General features: G+C 53.8%; 1 protein-coding gene across 1 annotated transcript; it reads right to left on the reverse strand.

Annotated features, from left to right (window-relative positions):
* Nucleotides 1-159: 159 nt before the first annotated feature.
* On the reverse strand, nucleotides 160-12,839 carry stard15 (StAR-related lipid transfer (START) domain containing 15). The gene is made up of 6 exons (XM_018733477.2): nucleotides 12,491-12,839; nucleotides 5,695-5,842; nucleotides 4,009-4,112; nucleotides 3,143-3,260; nucleotides 2,786-2,838; nucleotides 160-403 (listed from the first exon to the last, which is right to left on the reverse strand). The coding sequence occupies exons 1-6, from the start codon at nucleotides 12,635-12,637 to the stop codon at nucleotides 182-184; spliced, it is 792 nt and encodes a 263-aa protein (XP_018588993.1). The 5' UTR covers nucleotides 12,638-12,839; the 3' UTR covers nucleotides 160-181.
* Between the last annotated feature and the right edge of the window lie 1,790 nt (nucleotides 12,840-14,629).

The following is a 14,629-nucleotide window of genomic DNA, read 5'->3' on the forward strand; positions in this document are numbered from 1 at the left end:
ACAAGTACGGCTGTGAAGAAACACTCACACACGCACACACACACACACACACAGAGAGCGTGCTGACTTTTAGGGTCGGTGTGGTTACCTCCAAAAGAACAAGACCAAAGTGATTTCAGGAGACTCTCACACACACACACAGGCACACGCTCTCACACACACGCGGGCGTGTTCGGGACGCTTAGGACGCAGGCTCCTCGTCGTCGCTGTGCTGCGCCTTCTCTTCGCTCAGGCCGCTCTCGTCGATGTTCTCGAGCGAATCGGCGCGTTGCAGCGTCAGCTCCGACAGGCTGATGCAGGGCAGCGTGTTCTGCTCCGGGTACATCCAGGGCTTCAGGTTCGGGTTGTGCTTCCTCTTCCACTCGGGGTACTTCAGACAGGCCTTGTAGATCTTCCTCATAGCCTGGGGGGGGGGTCGCTCGCACGCACGCACGCACGCACGCACGCACGCATGCACACACACACACACACACACACACACACACACAGAGCAGTAATGTCACAGCATGTCAGAGACATGGCGCAAGGCTGCTGTAGAATGATCGAGAGCAGCAGGGGGCGTAGTGGTTACTGTCAACATCCGAATCTCCATCCTGATGCAGTGGCCTTGATCAAGGTACTTGCCCTGAACTGATAGGGTAAAATTACCCTGCTGTGGCTAATAAATGGGTAAAGCAGGGTAAATAGCTCAGGGTACACACCTTACATTGCAAGCGGCCCTGGAGACACGTGTCACACGTATGAACGAGTAATAACGATGCTTTGAGATTAAACTGCGACATCTCCTAGAGTCCACACCTGGACATTGTCCTCCAAAGTGTCCCATGGGACACCGCAGTAAAAACTCCACTGAGGAAGTGCTTCTCCCTTCATGTTGTCGAGACACCCTTCGGCCACCGGGCGGCAGAACGGCGAGATTGCAGGACCCTAGGATTCCTGAGGCCATGGAAAAAGGGGCCCTTCTGCTGGACTCTCAATTGGCACCAGAGAACTTTCTAGAAGAGACCAACCTCAAGGGGCCTCATTAGACAGCCCTCAGTGAAATGCATCGAATCAGGCTAAATAATTCATTTTCTGAAGGTTTCCAGCTGCCATTCCACTCCCCACTACTGCTCAGTTCTTACCCTGAACTACCACGGTAAAAATATCCAGCTGTTAGGTCAAACATTGTAAAATATTTTGGAAAATTATCCTTTAACCTACAATTTCATAGTAGCCACCAAGTGTACATAAAATTAAATTTTTGGTATTGGTATCAGGGTGTGCTGTTTGTACAGAATTACTTCATATCCTGAACTTCCTGTCAGAAACAAGTCAAATCCATTACAAACTCAACTTCTGCCCCAAGGCGCCATTTATCCTCATTCATTGAGGGCTGTAGAGATACACAGCCAATGGGAGAGTCGGAGAAGTGACACGTGACTGAGGGGCGGGGCCAGGAGCGGATACTCTCCTCCTATTGGACGGTCTTTGGAAAAACAGGAAGTGCCTCTTAGTAAATAGGCTCCATGCAAACTGAAGACCAAACGTGGTCTTTGCTCATCTTTGGAAATAAAAATAAACATACAGTTGTGTGGCCTCAGTGAAATATGCTTAAAAACTTTTTAAAGACTCCTGCAGTTATTCTAAAATAGCTTTATGTACATAATTTTTTAGTGGCACATCAGGAAGTTTTCAAAAGGGCAAAAAATAGCAAAGCAACTTTATGTTATTTTGCGGAAAAGGACATGATTTGTTCAGAGACCCCCTGCAAGACTCTTTAGACCTATACACATGTTTATTTAAGTGATGATTTTCTCAAAATCAGCTCACACTGATTTACCCACTTATACAGTGGGGTCATTTTACTACAGTAATTTAAGGTAAGTACCTTGCTCAAGGATATAGCTGGGGATTTGAACCCACAACCTTTGGGTCTGAAGGGAGCAAACCTCACCAATACAGTACCAGCTGTCTCTTTGTTCAAGAGTGAAACATTCCTTCAGGTCACAGATTATTGAAAAACAAAGCACACATGGGGACAGTAGTGCTGATTTGATGGGTTTAACGAAACTCTGTTCTTGTGGCTTCCTGTGCTGTCCCTCTCCTCTCCCCGTCCTTGTCCTGCCCCTGTCCTGTCCTCCCCCTGTCCCTTCCCTCTCCTGTCCTCTCCCTGTCCCTTTCCTCTCCCTCTCCCTGTCCCTTTCCTCTCCCTCTCCCTGTCCCTCTCCTCTCCCTGTCCTCTCCCTGTCCCTCTCCTCTCCCCGTCCTTGTTCTGTCCCTCTCCTGTCCTGTCCCTTTCCTCTCCCTCTCCCTGCCCCTGTCCTCTCCCCGTCCCCCTCCTATCCTCTCCCCGTCCCTCTCCTGTCCTCTCTTCACCCTGTCTCTCTCTTCTCCCCGTCCTTGTTCTGTCCCTCTCCTGTCCTCTCCCTGTCTGTTTCCTCTCACTCTTCCTGCCCCTGTCCTGTCCTCTCCCTGTCCCTCTCCTCTCCTCTCCTCTCCCCTTCCTTGTCCTGTCCCTCTCCTGTCCTCTCCCTGACCTTGTCCTGTCCTCTCCCTGTCCCTCCCCTCTCCCTATCCCTCTCCCTCTCCTCTCCCCGTCCCTCTCCTGTCCTCTCCCTGTCCCCATCCTTGTCCTCTCCTCTCCCCATCCGGTCCCTGATCTGTCCCCATCCTGCCTCCGTCCTGGAGACCAGAGGGACTGCGGTTTTGGGAGAAGGACCTGAAGAGTCTCTGTCCTCTTCTTGGACCACAGTGACACGAACAGAGCTGAGAAGCGGAAACACACAAAGTGTGTGTTCTTTACCTTTGGGGCAACAAACTGGGATACTTTGTTCACCACCCACTTCGGTAAGGAACCTGGAGCAGAAAGAGCAGGAGGTGAGTTCACACACGGTGATGGCGATGATGAGGAATCTCTTCTCTCTTTCTCACACACACAGCATGCAAAAACCCGCTTAGGATGCTGCTTATCTCCCGCCTGGGACAGGCAGAGCAGTGCATCGTGGGCCGTGGGCCTGCACCAGCGCCGCCAGCTGGGCCCCGGGACACAGGCCTCGTACGGACGCAGAGAGAGAGCGAGAGACGTCAGCGCCCGAAGAGCCCGGAAGAGGACGCCGTGTGGTGCCACGGTCTCATCCAGAGCGGACGGTGTGTCCCTCACCTCTGGGGTCCACCTGCGTCAGGTAGTACAAGGTGCAGCAGTTGGCGCCATTGGACTGGATCAGGTAGCCGGTGAGGAGCGACACGGCTCGCACGTAGTCCTTCTTCGGGGGAAACTGCTGCAGGGCGACAAGTTCATGGGTGATCGAACCCGTGCTGGAGTCACCGCCCTGCGGCTAAACAACATCTTCGCAGAACTGGGCTGTGGACTCGGACAGGGCTGGATCCGGATCGGTCTGTGTGTAGTGCGTGAGTTTCCTCCGGGTGCTCTGGTTTCCTAGCATCGGGACGGCTGGTAGCGTACCGGTGAGAGTTGCTGCCTTTGGCCACAAAAATCGCAGGTTCGAATCCCATCTCTGGCTGTAGTACCCTTGAGCAAGGTGCTTGCCCTAAATTACTCCCGTAAAATTACTCAGCTGTTTAAGTGGGTCAGTAATTGTAGGCCTCTTTGGAGAAATGTGTCAGATGAAGGAATGAATGTTCCAGAATTACGCCCTGGTGTAATTATTACCTAAAGTCAAAATGTACGTGCTGTTTGTTCCACTGACTTTACACACGTGGGTCCTGACACCACACAGAGTGTTGCAGCACATGGACGGGGTGACGCTGAGTGGGGGGGTGGGGTCACGCTGAGAGGAAAGCGGTTAAGGTCAACGCACACTTTAAAATGAATGCTGCGGCTCCACGGAAACCATTCTGAGCTGAGATCTGAACCCATCACCAAGGAGGCAAACGCACTTAATGCTCGTCTGGTAGCGTGACCTTCCACCACTAGATGGCCCACCGCCACCAGAGGTTCGTCCCCGAGGCGCAGGGCCCAGCTGCCCCGGCGACTCACGCTCGGCGTCTCGGGTGCCAGGGACCCACCGGGTGTTTGACGGAGTAGTTGATGATCATGTAGTCGCTGCCCAGCGGGAGCCACGATCGCATGGTGACGAAGTCCCGGTTCTTCAGAGGGCTGGGACACCTCCCTGGAAGCACAAGAGGGAGCAGGACAGCTGTGAGGACTCGCACCTGTCACCTGAAGACTGTTGGTTCGAGTCCCAGATGGGGCTCCTCTGTGGTACCCTCGAGGAGGGTTGTCAAGGGGAATCCTGTTGGATCAAATAGAGCCACCACAGAGGGCTACAGGTGCACCGGTAGGCGGCATGTTCAAATCCTGCTCGGAGACCTGCTGCTAAGCCAGGGGGTAAAGAAGCACTTGGCCTGAATTGCTTGTCCACGTTCCCAGCTGTCGGGAGGGACGGGGTTTAGGGTACGAAAGGGCCACGGAGCAAAAAAAATCTCCATTCGATATTAATAAAGCTCAAGAGCAGAGAGATGATTTGAGGGTTGTTGCGGCACCGACGCTGAACACACTGCACTCTACGTCCTCAAATCTATATTTCATACACAATCCGCAGCTCCGCAAAGGTCCATTTTCAACTGGTTCCTCACTGATCCTAGGAGAGGATCGGACACACTGACATACCCCAAAACGCGGAGCCCTTTCATCCTCAAAGAAGATATTTACATTTATTTGTTGAGCTGACACTTTTCTCCAAAGCAACTTATAGTGATAAGGTTATAATTATTTACCTCTTTATACAGCTAGGTAAATTTACTGGAGTAATTGAGGGTAACTACCTTCCTCAAGAGTATTATAGCCAGAGGGGAATCAAACCTGCAACCTTTGGATCCCAAGGCAACAGCACTGACCACTACACTACCAGCCATCCCTGTGCTGTTTTTAAGCTATAACTGAAAATAAATCACTGAGGTGAATCGGTAAAGGGGCCGAAGGGGTAGACGGTTAAGGCACTCAGGGTGCACTGAGCTCCTGCTGGCAGAGCGCTGTCACTCCCATGATTCCCAGGGGCGAGTTTGTTCTCTTTCCTTCCTTCTTCACCATCTTTATGGCTTCTGTTCCCAAAGGCTCCAAAGAGAAGAGCTTTTAAAGTGATATTTCTCAGCTCTTCCCTTTATTCACAGTTATGAATGTTGAATAATTAATGCTGCGGGGGGGTCGACGTTCACCACTTCACTACGGGGACTGTTTGTAACTCGTTTTGTTCGTAACTCACTCACTTTCACTGCTAAGTCATAATCTACGAACGCTTCATAATGTAAATGTCCCTCGATTTACTCGCTGCTTAGATTCTGTAAAAATCGCAAATACGGTTATCTTTGTTTTAACTCTGTTTTTAACTCGGATTTACATGAACGTTAAAAGCTAATGTCAACTCCAGAAACTCCCGTGTAATGTTCATTCTTGGCCAGCTCATCCCATGAACCCGCACAAAGTTCGTCATTTTGTCGTCGTTCGTCACCCCCAGCACTCAGACACACCACACGAGCGAGGTAAACACCGTGGAGGTGAGTTGAATCGAGGCGGCTCCGCCCCCCTCCTCTATTTGGGTGCTCATTACTGCCATCTATTGGCTTGGAGGATAAACACAGCTCATTTAGGTTGAGTGCGTGTGTGCGTGTATGAAGCATTTGTACGTATTCCTGCAACGCGCCAGAACACTCTGGGTTTGTTTACGAGTGAGGCGAGGAGAGCAGGAGACTCACACGAGTAATACCCGACGTCGGCGTTCACGGTCAGCCGCCCGATGTCAAACGTGTCGATCATGTTGGTGTCCCACTTCTTCCGGTAGCTTGTGTCATGAAGGACGTCGTAGAGGGTCTCTGCCGTGACGTCCTTGCAGACTATTCTCATCTGGAAAAGACAGCCGCGCACACGCACGCGCACGCACACACGTCAAATGATCAGCTCAAAGGTAAATAAGGTGGTTTATCCCCGATGACTGATGTGAAATGAAACGTCAAAGCAGCTTCACACCAGATCTGAAGACAGCCAGTGTGTGTATGTGTGTGGACACCGGAGCGCCATCGTCTCGGTTCCCTGGTCGGATCGAGTGGCCAATTTGGCTCCGACGTCACACTGAACACGGGATCGAGAGGAACATTTGCTGCGGAATCGGTGTGCCGAGGAGGGTACATGAATATTTCAGAGGCGACACGCGGTAAATGAGGCGAGTCAGTCGATCCCCCCAACAGGGAGCACAGACTGGGCCCTTTTGCAGGTGAAGGGACTGTTAACGGTTCGAGGATTAACGGGCGGGTCGGGTGACAGGGCCACGTTCGCCGTTCCTCCTTAATTTGGGTCACGACCCTCGGAGCCTCCGGGCGTCCGGTCGTATTTCGCTCGGCCCGCTGACCGAGGGACTTTTTCCGGAACGTTCGGCGGCTCTCACCCGGGCAGGCGTGACGGCCGCTGAGCACCTTCGACTCTCAGCTGGCGGTGCTGGTGTGAGGTGACCGGTGGAACCTCATCCATACGCTCCTCACAAACATTTACTTACTTATTTATTTATTTGCGTGACGCTTTCCTCCAAGCGCAGTAAATACGTTCAGCCATTTACTGTGGTTACGCCACGCACTCGCTGCACAGCTGGGTACTTTTTTATTGAATTCCAACCCGAGTCAAAGACTGCAGCTCTAACCGCTCCGCCACTTGCAGCCCCAGAGAAAGTTCCGGATGCCTTTCGCTCGCTTCTCTCAGTGTGAGGGATGCGTTACCGCAAGGTACCGTCCCGACGTCCGCAGGTAGAGCAGCTGTTGGAGCCCCGTTCGCTGGACGCAATAAGGCTCGGGCTTCTGGTGGTTCTGGCAAAACAGAGATGAGAAGCGCACTGTGCACTGCTCTGCTCTCCACTGTCTCCGCTGTCTATTGTCCTGCTCTCCAGTGTCCCGCTGTCCACTGTCCCGCTCTCCTCTGTCCTGCTGTCCACTGTCCCGCTGTCCACTGTCTCCACTGTCCATTGGCCCGCTGTCCACTGTCCCGCTCTCCACTGTCTCCGATCTGCACTGTACTGCTGTCCACTGTCCCGCTCTCCCCTGTCTCCGCTGTCTATTGTCCTGCTCTCCAGTGTCCCGCTGTCCACTGTCCCGCTCTCCCCTGTCCTGCTCTCCACTGTCCTGCTGTCCACTGTCCCGCTGTCCACTGTCTCCACTGTCCATTGTCCCGCTGTCCACTGTCCCGCTCTCCCCTGTCTCCGCTGTCTATTGTCCTGCTCTCCAGTGTCCCGCTGTCCACTGTCCCGCTCTCCACTGTCTTCGCTCTGTACTGTCCTGCTGTCCACTGTCCCGCTCTCCCCTGTCCTGCTCTCCACTGTCTCCGATCTGCACTGTCCTGCTGTCCACTGTCTCCACTGTCCACTGTCCTGCTCTCCAATGTCCTGCTCTCCACTGTCTCCGCTCTCCACTGGCTCTGCCGTCCATTGTCCCACTAACTGCACCCAAGAGACATGCAGCACCGCGGCGCTGTTCCGCTGACCCCTCCAGATGCCGGGGAGAGCATTAGCGAAACGCCAGCACAGCAGATGAATCGGCCTGCAAAGCAGGAGTCACCGCATGTGTGTGTGGGGGGGTTGATCCAGCACAGCGAAATTTCGCCGCGAGAGCTAATGAACCGGCGCCGCAGTGAGGGGATTAAAGAGTGTATCATAGGAAATATGGAGCTCTGCTGCAAAAACCCTCAGCACAGACCTCTTGCGGGTCGGAAAGCGCTGCAAAGCCCCCCGGTGTCCAGTTTCCGAGCGGATCGATAGCCGGTGCGGTGCACCTCGGCGTTTCCGTGGCGATTTCCGACACCACCCTCAGGTCTGACCCCTCCCAGTTTCTCCATCCAGGGGGCGAGAACCCAGCGGGGCCCACCCGGAGGAGCGAAGCAGAGGAAGCGCAGGGTGTGTCCCGGGTGCGAGCGCCGCTCATCTCCTCGCACCCCCCAGTCCTGGGCCGTTGCTGCCGGGAGTCCCGGGAGCGTGTGGGAAAGTATGCCCCCCCCATGTCCATCATCGGAGACGATACAACGATCACGGCTGTAGGAACATGGAGCGCTCGCGAAAAACACTCACTCTTTCCGAGGTACAGCAGAGTAACGTACCGCTCACCGCGGTCACACAGAGCATCTTCGCTTTCCCACATTTTGTCATCTTTTACACTCTGTGGAACGAGGTGATGGACGGAGGAACATTCCTGCATATGACACACTCCCCGCTATGTGTTTCATACCAAAGAGTCGCGCACCCCCACCCTGCAGAGACACAAATCGGGTGGCAAACTAATAAGGTCGAGAAATCTAGACAGACAGCAATTTAGCCACGCGCACACACACACAAAGCGGTGTCACACGTGGGACTTCGGCCCAAAGGCCCCGTCCACCTGGTCCCGCTTTACTGGACGTTTATGTGACCCGATGCAGACGAGCGCTCGCCGGAAGCCCTCGTGGCGCGAATGTCGGCCGTGACGCGAGACGGAGGAGACGAAACGGCCGCGGCGGCACGCGGGGCGAGTGGAAAAGACGGATCAGAGGAACAAAACGAACGTCTTCTTTCCACGGAGACTTTCCACGGGCGGAGTTGTCTTTCGGGGCCGAGCGCCGGCCGCGAGGCGATCGGATGTCGACCGGGGGCCTCGCCGCCAGCGCGCCACGTAACCGTATCCCTGCGACTCCGACGTCCGCTTCATTATTGATGAGCGACCCCCGGCGCCGCGGTCGCGTGCGGCCCGCTGGAACCGGCCCCGCTCCGTACGGACGGGGGGTCGGCGGCGCTCCGCGCGCCGCTTAATAATTGATGGCGGGCAGCACGGCAGCTCGGCGCGAGGCCTCATCAATTATAGAGCGCCGTTCCAGCCGTCTGTTCGCACCCGCGTGCCTTAGACGGCTGCCGAGTTCCTCCCTTTTGTTCCACTTCCCGAAGTCACCCAGGTCCCTTTTTGGGGCCGCCGGGGCAGGACGGGCAAAGGGGACTCGGGTTTCATCGCGGCACAATGCACCGTTACCGCGATTTTCCGATCTAAATTTTTCACAGCGCACCGCGCCTCCGGGGCCCTGAGGGACGCACGCTTGCCGAGTCCTGCGGGGACACGCATTTGCACCGACGTTTATGGATTGCGCCAAAGTTCAACACGGTGTTATTAAGTAGCACTGAGCCGACGATGGTAAATAAAGTAAATGCGGTACGGAGAGTAACGCGGCACCGCCAGGGGCCGAGAGGAACCTTCAGCGCGATCCGAACGCAGCTCCATCTGGGCTGAAACAGAAACGCTGTGAGCTCTGCGGGTCGTTCTCTTTTCAGTTCCGGCAAACACGCACACACACACAAACACACACGCGGAGCGCTACGGGTGTCACACACCCAGCGCACCCCAAATCCGCAGGACATCAGTCGTTCCAGCTGTCACTCGTAACCAGGAAATGGTTCATGCCCTTGAAGTTCCTCGGTGGACTAGAGACGTCCGTCCGTCCGTCCGTCCATCTACCTCAGGACAGTGACGTCCACCTGAGCCTCTGACTTTACGGCAGGGTGAAAGTGACAAGCGCAGTAAAGGGGAGGCGGCTAAAGGACACATGTGCACCGCGCTGACCTGGGCTGTTCCGGAGGATGTGCGTTTCCACCGGGTTACCGTGGTGATCCTGCTGGTACGAGAAACGGAGTAAACCTAACGCCTTACTGCCCACCTCTGGCTGCGAGGCCGAAGCTTGTCCTCCGAGGGGCTCGGCGCACCTCCCAGTCCCGCGAACGATGGGCTCCACGCCGTCCCGCCGCACACATTTTACTCTGTTTTACTACACTTTGCCAGAGCACAACGCACGAAGGGCTCTTGTTTTTAAAGTGTCCTGACACTCCGTTGTCCAATTCGAGCGAAAGCCAAACCGAGAGGTACTGGACACCTGCGGCGGAGGAGACGCTTGTCTGTCCATCTGTCCATCTGTCCGCTTGTCCATCTGTCCGTCCCCCTCCGGCCCCTGGCGCCACGTGGGACAATGGAGTCCGTTTCATTTCAGCTCCGTTTTATAAAAAGATTCTTAACATTTTTACTGCGCTCCGCTCACATTGAGTCCATTTCTCTGAGGAGCGAACAGAAATAATCATCAGCGCAAAATATTCTCAGATCAGAAATAACCTAAAACTGCACTCGCTCCTTTCGAAAAATGGAAAAAAGGAAAGTTTAGCACAGGGACACTGAACTTCGGTAGAAATTGAGCATCGCGCGTTTGTGTGGCAGCAGGTGGCGCAGCGGTTCGGGTCGCCGCCACGCAATGGTCACTTACCCTGGACTGCTGCAGTAAAAACGAGTCTGCTGTGTAACCAGGTAAATCATAGTAAGTAGCTCAGTGTATAAACTTCACACTTGTCACTCGCTCACTTCCATGGTTTTTACAGCTCCTGTCTGGAGCTCCTGAGTGTCGGTGATCAATGACAAGGTGAGGAACGCGGTACATTTACACTCATTGATTTAGATGATGCTCTTTTCCCAAACGGCTTACAGTGCGACCGTACCTGCTATTTACCCATTTATACAGCGGGGTAATTTTACTGGAGCAATTCAGGGTAAGTACCTTGCGCAAGGGTACTACAGCTAGAGGTGGGATTCGAACCTACCACCTTGTTACTTCCATTGTTAATCTGTGGCTCAGAACTAGCAACGATACTAAAATAAAAAGTTAAAATGAAAATAAAAAACAATTTTTGATTTACTACCACTATATGTAACGCTGGAGAAGGTAAAGGGCGGGACGTGTGTATTATTAACCCTTTCGCTACTCTCACTTAGTGGCGAAGGTCACTTTGCAGTTACGAACAAACTGAGTTACAGACGCATTCCTGGTCCCCACTGTGTTTGCAAGGTAAAAACCCACAGTTCCTGAAATCAAGTGTAATTTTACTCCCTTGAGTTCAATGTCACACAAAATGTCACAACAAACAATATATTTTCTCTCCACACAAAGTCGTAACATTAATTTTTGCATCAAATCTGTACATTTCCAGTCATGTTGCCACAGTGCTGTCGGAGTGTGACCTGCGGTCGCCGGTGTCCGGTCGAGGCCCGACGGCGATACACGCCCGTAGAGTCCGTGTCTCTCCTCGTGACGCCACGCACGGTGCGTCTGACCCACATGCCGCCGCTCCAAAAGAGGTCAAATAATTTCTGGCTCGCAGTACTACGGTACTATGGCAGGGGTACCGTGTGTGTCTGTGACCGTGCACACCCTACGTGACCGGATCACCTGAAGCGCAACAAAGTCCTCGAGGAGACAAAACACACAAAGACCGTTGTCCAAGTTCGACCTCAACAGCGTCACGAATGTCTGTCATTTACGGTACCGAACCCGGATACAGTGTACCGTACGCCATTTCCATATGCGCGTGACTCCCGCAGCACCGAACACACGACCGACCGCAGCACCGACCGCGGCACCGAACACACGGCCGGTCACAGTACCAACCGCAGCACTGACCACAGCGCTGAACCCAGCACCGGACACGCGACCGACCGCAGCACCGACCGCGCACCACCTGCGGTCGGCGCTGCGACCGCTTCCTGTGCTCGACGAGACGCGTTTGTCCATTTCATCGTCAGCCCGGTGACACGCTCCACGCGTGTCCACTTTTGGTAATTATAACTCCGATGAACTGCAACGTAATGCCACCCAGCGTGGGGTCCGGACCCCATAAACATCAACGCACAGCAGCAGACAGCTGGGAACATGTGGCTGGAGATGTTCTTCTGGAGCTGCTCTACGGTTGCAGTAGCAACCACCGTGCGCCACGGGTCACCCTGTGTGTGTCCCTGGTCCATAAACATGTTGAGCGGCTGCTCTGCTCGCTCTAGGAAACGACCCGGAACACAGCGGTAAAACACTACCACGAGGGACCGAGACCAAGCGGGACGGACTGACACCTCCCAGCAGGGGTTCTAGACCATAGCGGCTCAACAGCGAGGTACCGATTGCCCTGTTTCCGGAGTAAACTTGCGGAACAATGAGCCGCACACCAATAACGGATGGGCTGATAACCTGAAGGTTGCTGGGTCAAGTCCCCCCAAGAACGCCTGCTGGAAATATGTCAGTCTGTTCGGTGCCTGCAGTTCCAGGTACATGAGCTGCTCTTCCATACACATCCATAACTCAGTGAATATCGTCTCCGTGACGACAGTCTTATTAAATATGAACCAGATGTTCATCCTCCTCTCTATGTATGATCATAACTGTGTCAAGAGCGCAGAATTTAATAACTTTTCGCTCCACATCGCAAAACACAACGTCGTCGAAGAGCAGCTCTGCCAGGAGAGCGACACTCACTGCAGTGTGATAAAGTGTGGTAGAGTGTGGTAGAGTGTGGTAGAGCGCAGGCACGGAGTGGTTCAGCACCCATTCGATGATGTGGTACGCTGCAGGTACCTGGCGGAGAGTATGTGGTAAAATGTGGTACGGCAGCGGTGTAGTACAATGTGTAAAGCGTGGTACAGCGGTGTGGTACAGCGCGGTACGGGGAGGAGGGAGCCCCTCTCCTCTTGCCTTGAGTTTCTGCACGGTGTCACACTCCTCGTCGCGGCACCACACCGTCACACCCCCCTTGCTGTAGCGCGCGCTCCAGCCCTCGTGGTCCTCGCACTGCGCCTTGAACGAGCTGAAGTCCGAGTCGTCGGGCACCTGCAGCGGCATCGCGCACTGCCTGCGCGCCCCCGGCCGGGCACTGCGGAGCGGAGGTGATGCTGCAGGTGATGCTGCAGGTGATGCTGCAGGTGATGCTGCTCGCGATGACCGTGCCGTGCCGTGTGTGGTCAGTCAGTGCAGAAAGACAGCCGCTCGTAATGCAATTGTCTTTACTCTTTCTCGTTATTATTTATTATTGTTATTCAATTGTTATTCAAAATATTGTTCCTGATAATATCACTCGTTTGAGCGCTCGGTGGTGGTCGCCGCACAGCCGAACTTCTCCGCAGCTCCTCTCTCTCTCTCTCTCTCTCTCTCTCTCCAAGCAGGTGCAGCCAGCGCAACCGTCGCGCTCTCTGCGCGCTCCCGTGCCGCTCCTCCCGCGAGCGTCGGTTATATATAGGCTATATAGGTAGGGAGCGGCCGCAGGTCCGAGATTCGCTCAGACTCGCTGATGCGCTCGGATCCGGTGTCTCTCTCTCTCTCTCTCTCTCTCTCACACACACACACACAGGAACACGAGAACACCTCTCAGGTGTCCCTCACACACGCTCCGTGTCGCACTGCCCTCGCGCTCAGTGCCGGAGCTTCACCTCACCTGTACTGTGTTACTTACACTACTATTACTGTACTGTACTGTTGCACTACACTGTTGTACTTCACTATTACCCTGTTTGGTATCACACTCTACTAACACTGTCGTTACGCTATACTGCTGTACACTGTTACACACTGTACTTTTACACTGTTCCACGTACACGTACTCTTTTTAATGATGACAAGGAGCTCATCTCCCTCCCAGCCAACGTGTCATCGCTGCATCATGAAAATATTGCACGCGCTGCTGAAAACTAAACGCTCGAATGCCTGCACGCGCGACCCCCGGGACCCCCCTCCCGCTCCCCTCCTCCTGACGCGGTGTGTTTGAACCGCGCAGCCCTCGCGCTGGTCACGTGGCTGGAGCGCCTCCGACGAGTTCGCTCGCGGACACTCGAGATACGGCCGGAAGAGGGCGCGCATGAGCCAGCAGGAAAGCCGCGGGTCCGAATATTCGCCGCTGGTACGGAGAACGGATGATTGAAGCCCCACAAGAGGCGAAAAGAGACAAGGGTCGTTTCTGCAAGACCTGCTTACACGAAAAAGGAGGGAAAAGGAGGGGAAAATTAGTAAAAAAGGAGGGAAAATAAGAAAAAAAGGAGGGAAAGTGAGTAAAAATAGGGGGGAAGGAGGGGGCAGGGGGACAAAGGAGGGAAAATGAGTAAAAAAAGGAGGGACAATAAGGAAAAAAGGAGGGAGAAGGAGAGGGTAGAGGGACAAAGGAGGGAAAAGAAGGGGGAAATTAGTGAAAAAGGAGGGAAAGTAAAATGTAGGGGGTAAAGGGGAGGGTAGGGGGATAAAGGAGGGAAAAGGAGGGAAAATGAGTAAGAAAAGGAGGGACAATAAGGGAAAAAGGAGGGAGAAGGAGGGGGTAGGGGGACAAAGGAGGGAAATGGAAGGGGGAAGTGAGTAAAAAAGGAGGGAAAATATGGGAAACGGAGGGAAAAGGAGGGGGAAGTGAGTAAAAAAGGAGGGGAAATATGGGAAACGGAGGGAAAAGGAGGGGGAAGTGAGTAAAAAAGGAGGGGAAATATGGGAAAAGGAGGGAAAATGAGGGGGTAAGGGAACAAAGGAGGGAAGGGAGGGGAAAATGAGTTAAAAAGGAGGGAAAATAAGGACAAAGGAGGGGAAAGGAGGGGGAGGGGGACAAAGGAGGGAAAAGGAGGGGGAAATGAGTTAAAAAGGAGGGAAAATAAAAAAAAGGAGGGAGTAAGGGGACAAAGGAGGGAAAAGGAGGCCCACTTTCCTGCAACAGCCTGTTGAGAAGTAGTAATTGTTCCAAAAAGTGGACACGGATGAGAACTGTGCTGTAAATATTTCCAGAAAAACACGTGTTTTCCACGAAGGGACATTTTACACTGTAGACGCTGATACGTGGTGGCTGGCAGAGGGAGCCAATGCTTG

This window comes from Scleropages formosus, chromosome 13 (genome assembly GCF_900964775.1).
Source record: "Scleropages formosus chromosome 13, fSclFor1.1, whole genome shotgun sequence".
NCBI classification, from domain to species: domain Eukaryota; kingdom Metazoa; phylum Chordata; class Actinopteri; order Osteoglossiformes; family Osteoglossidae; genus Scleropages; species Scleropages formosus.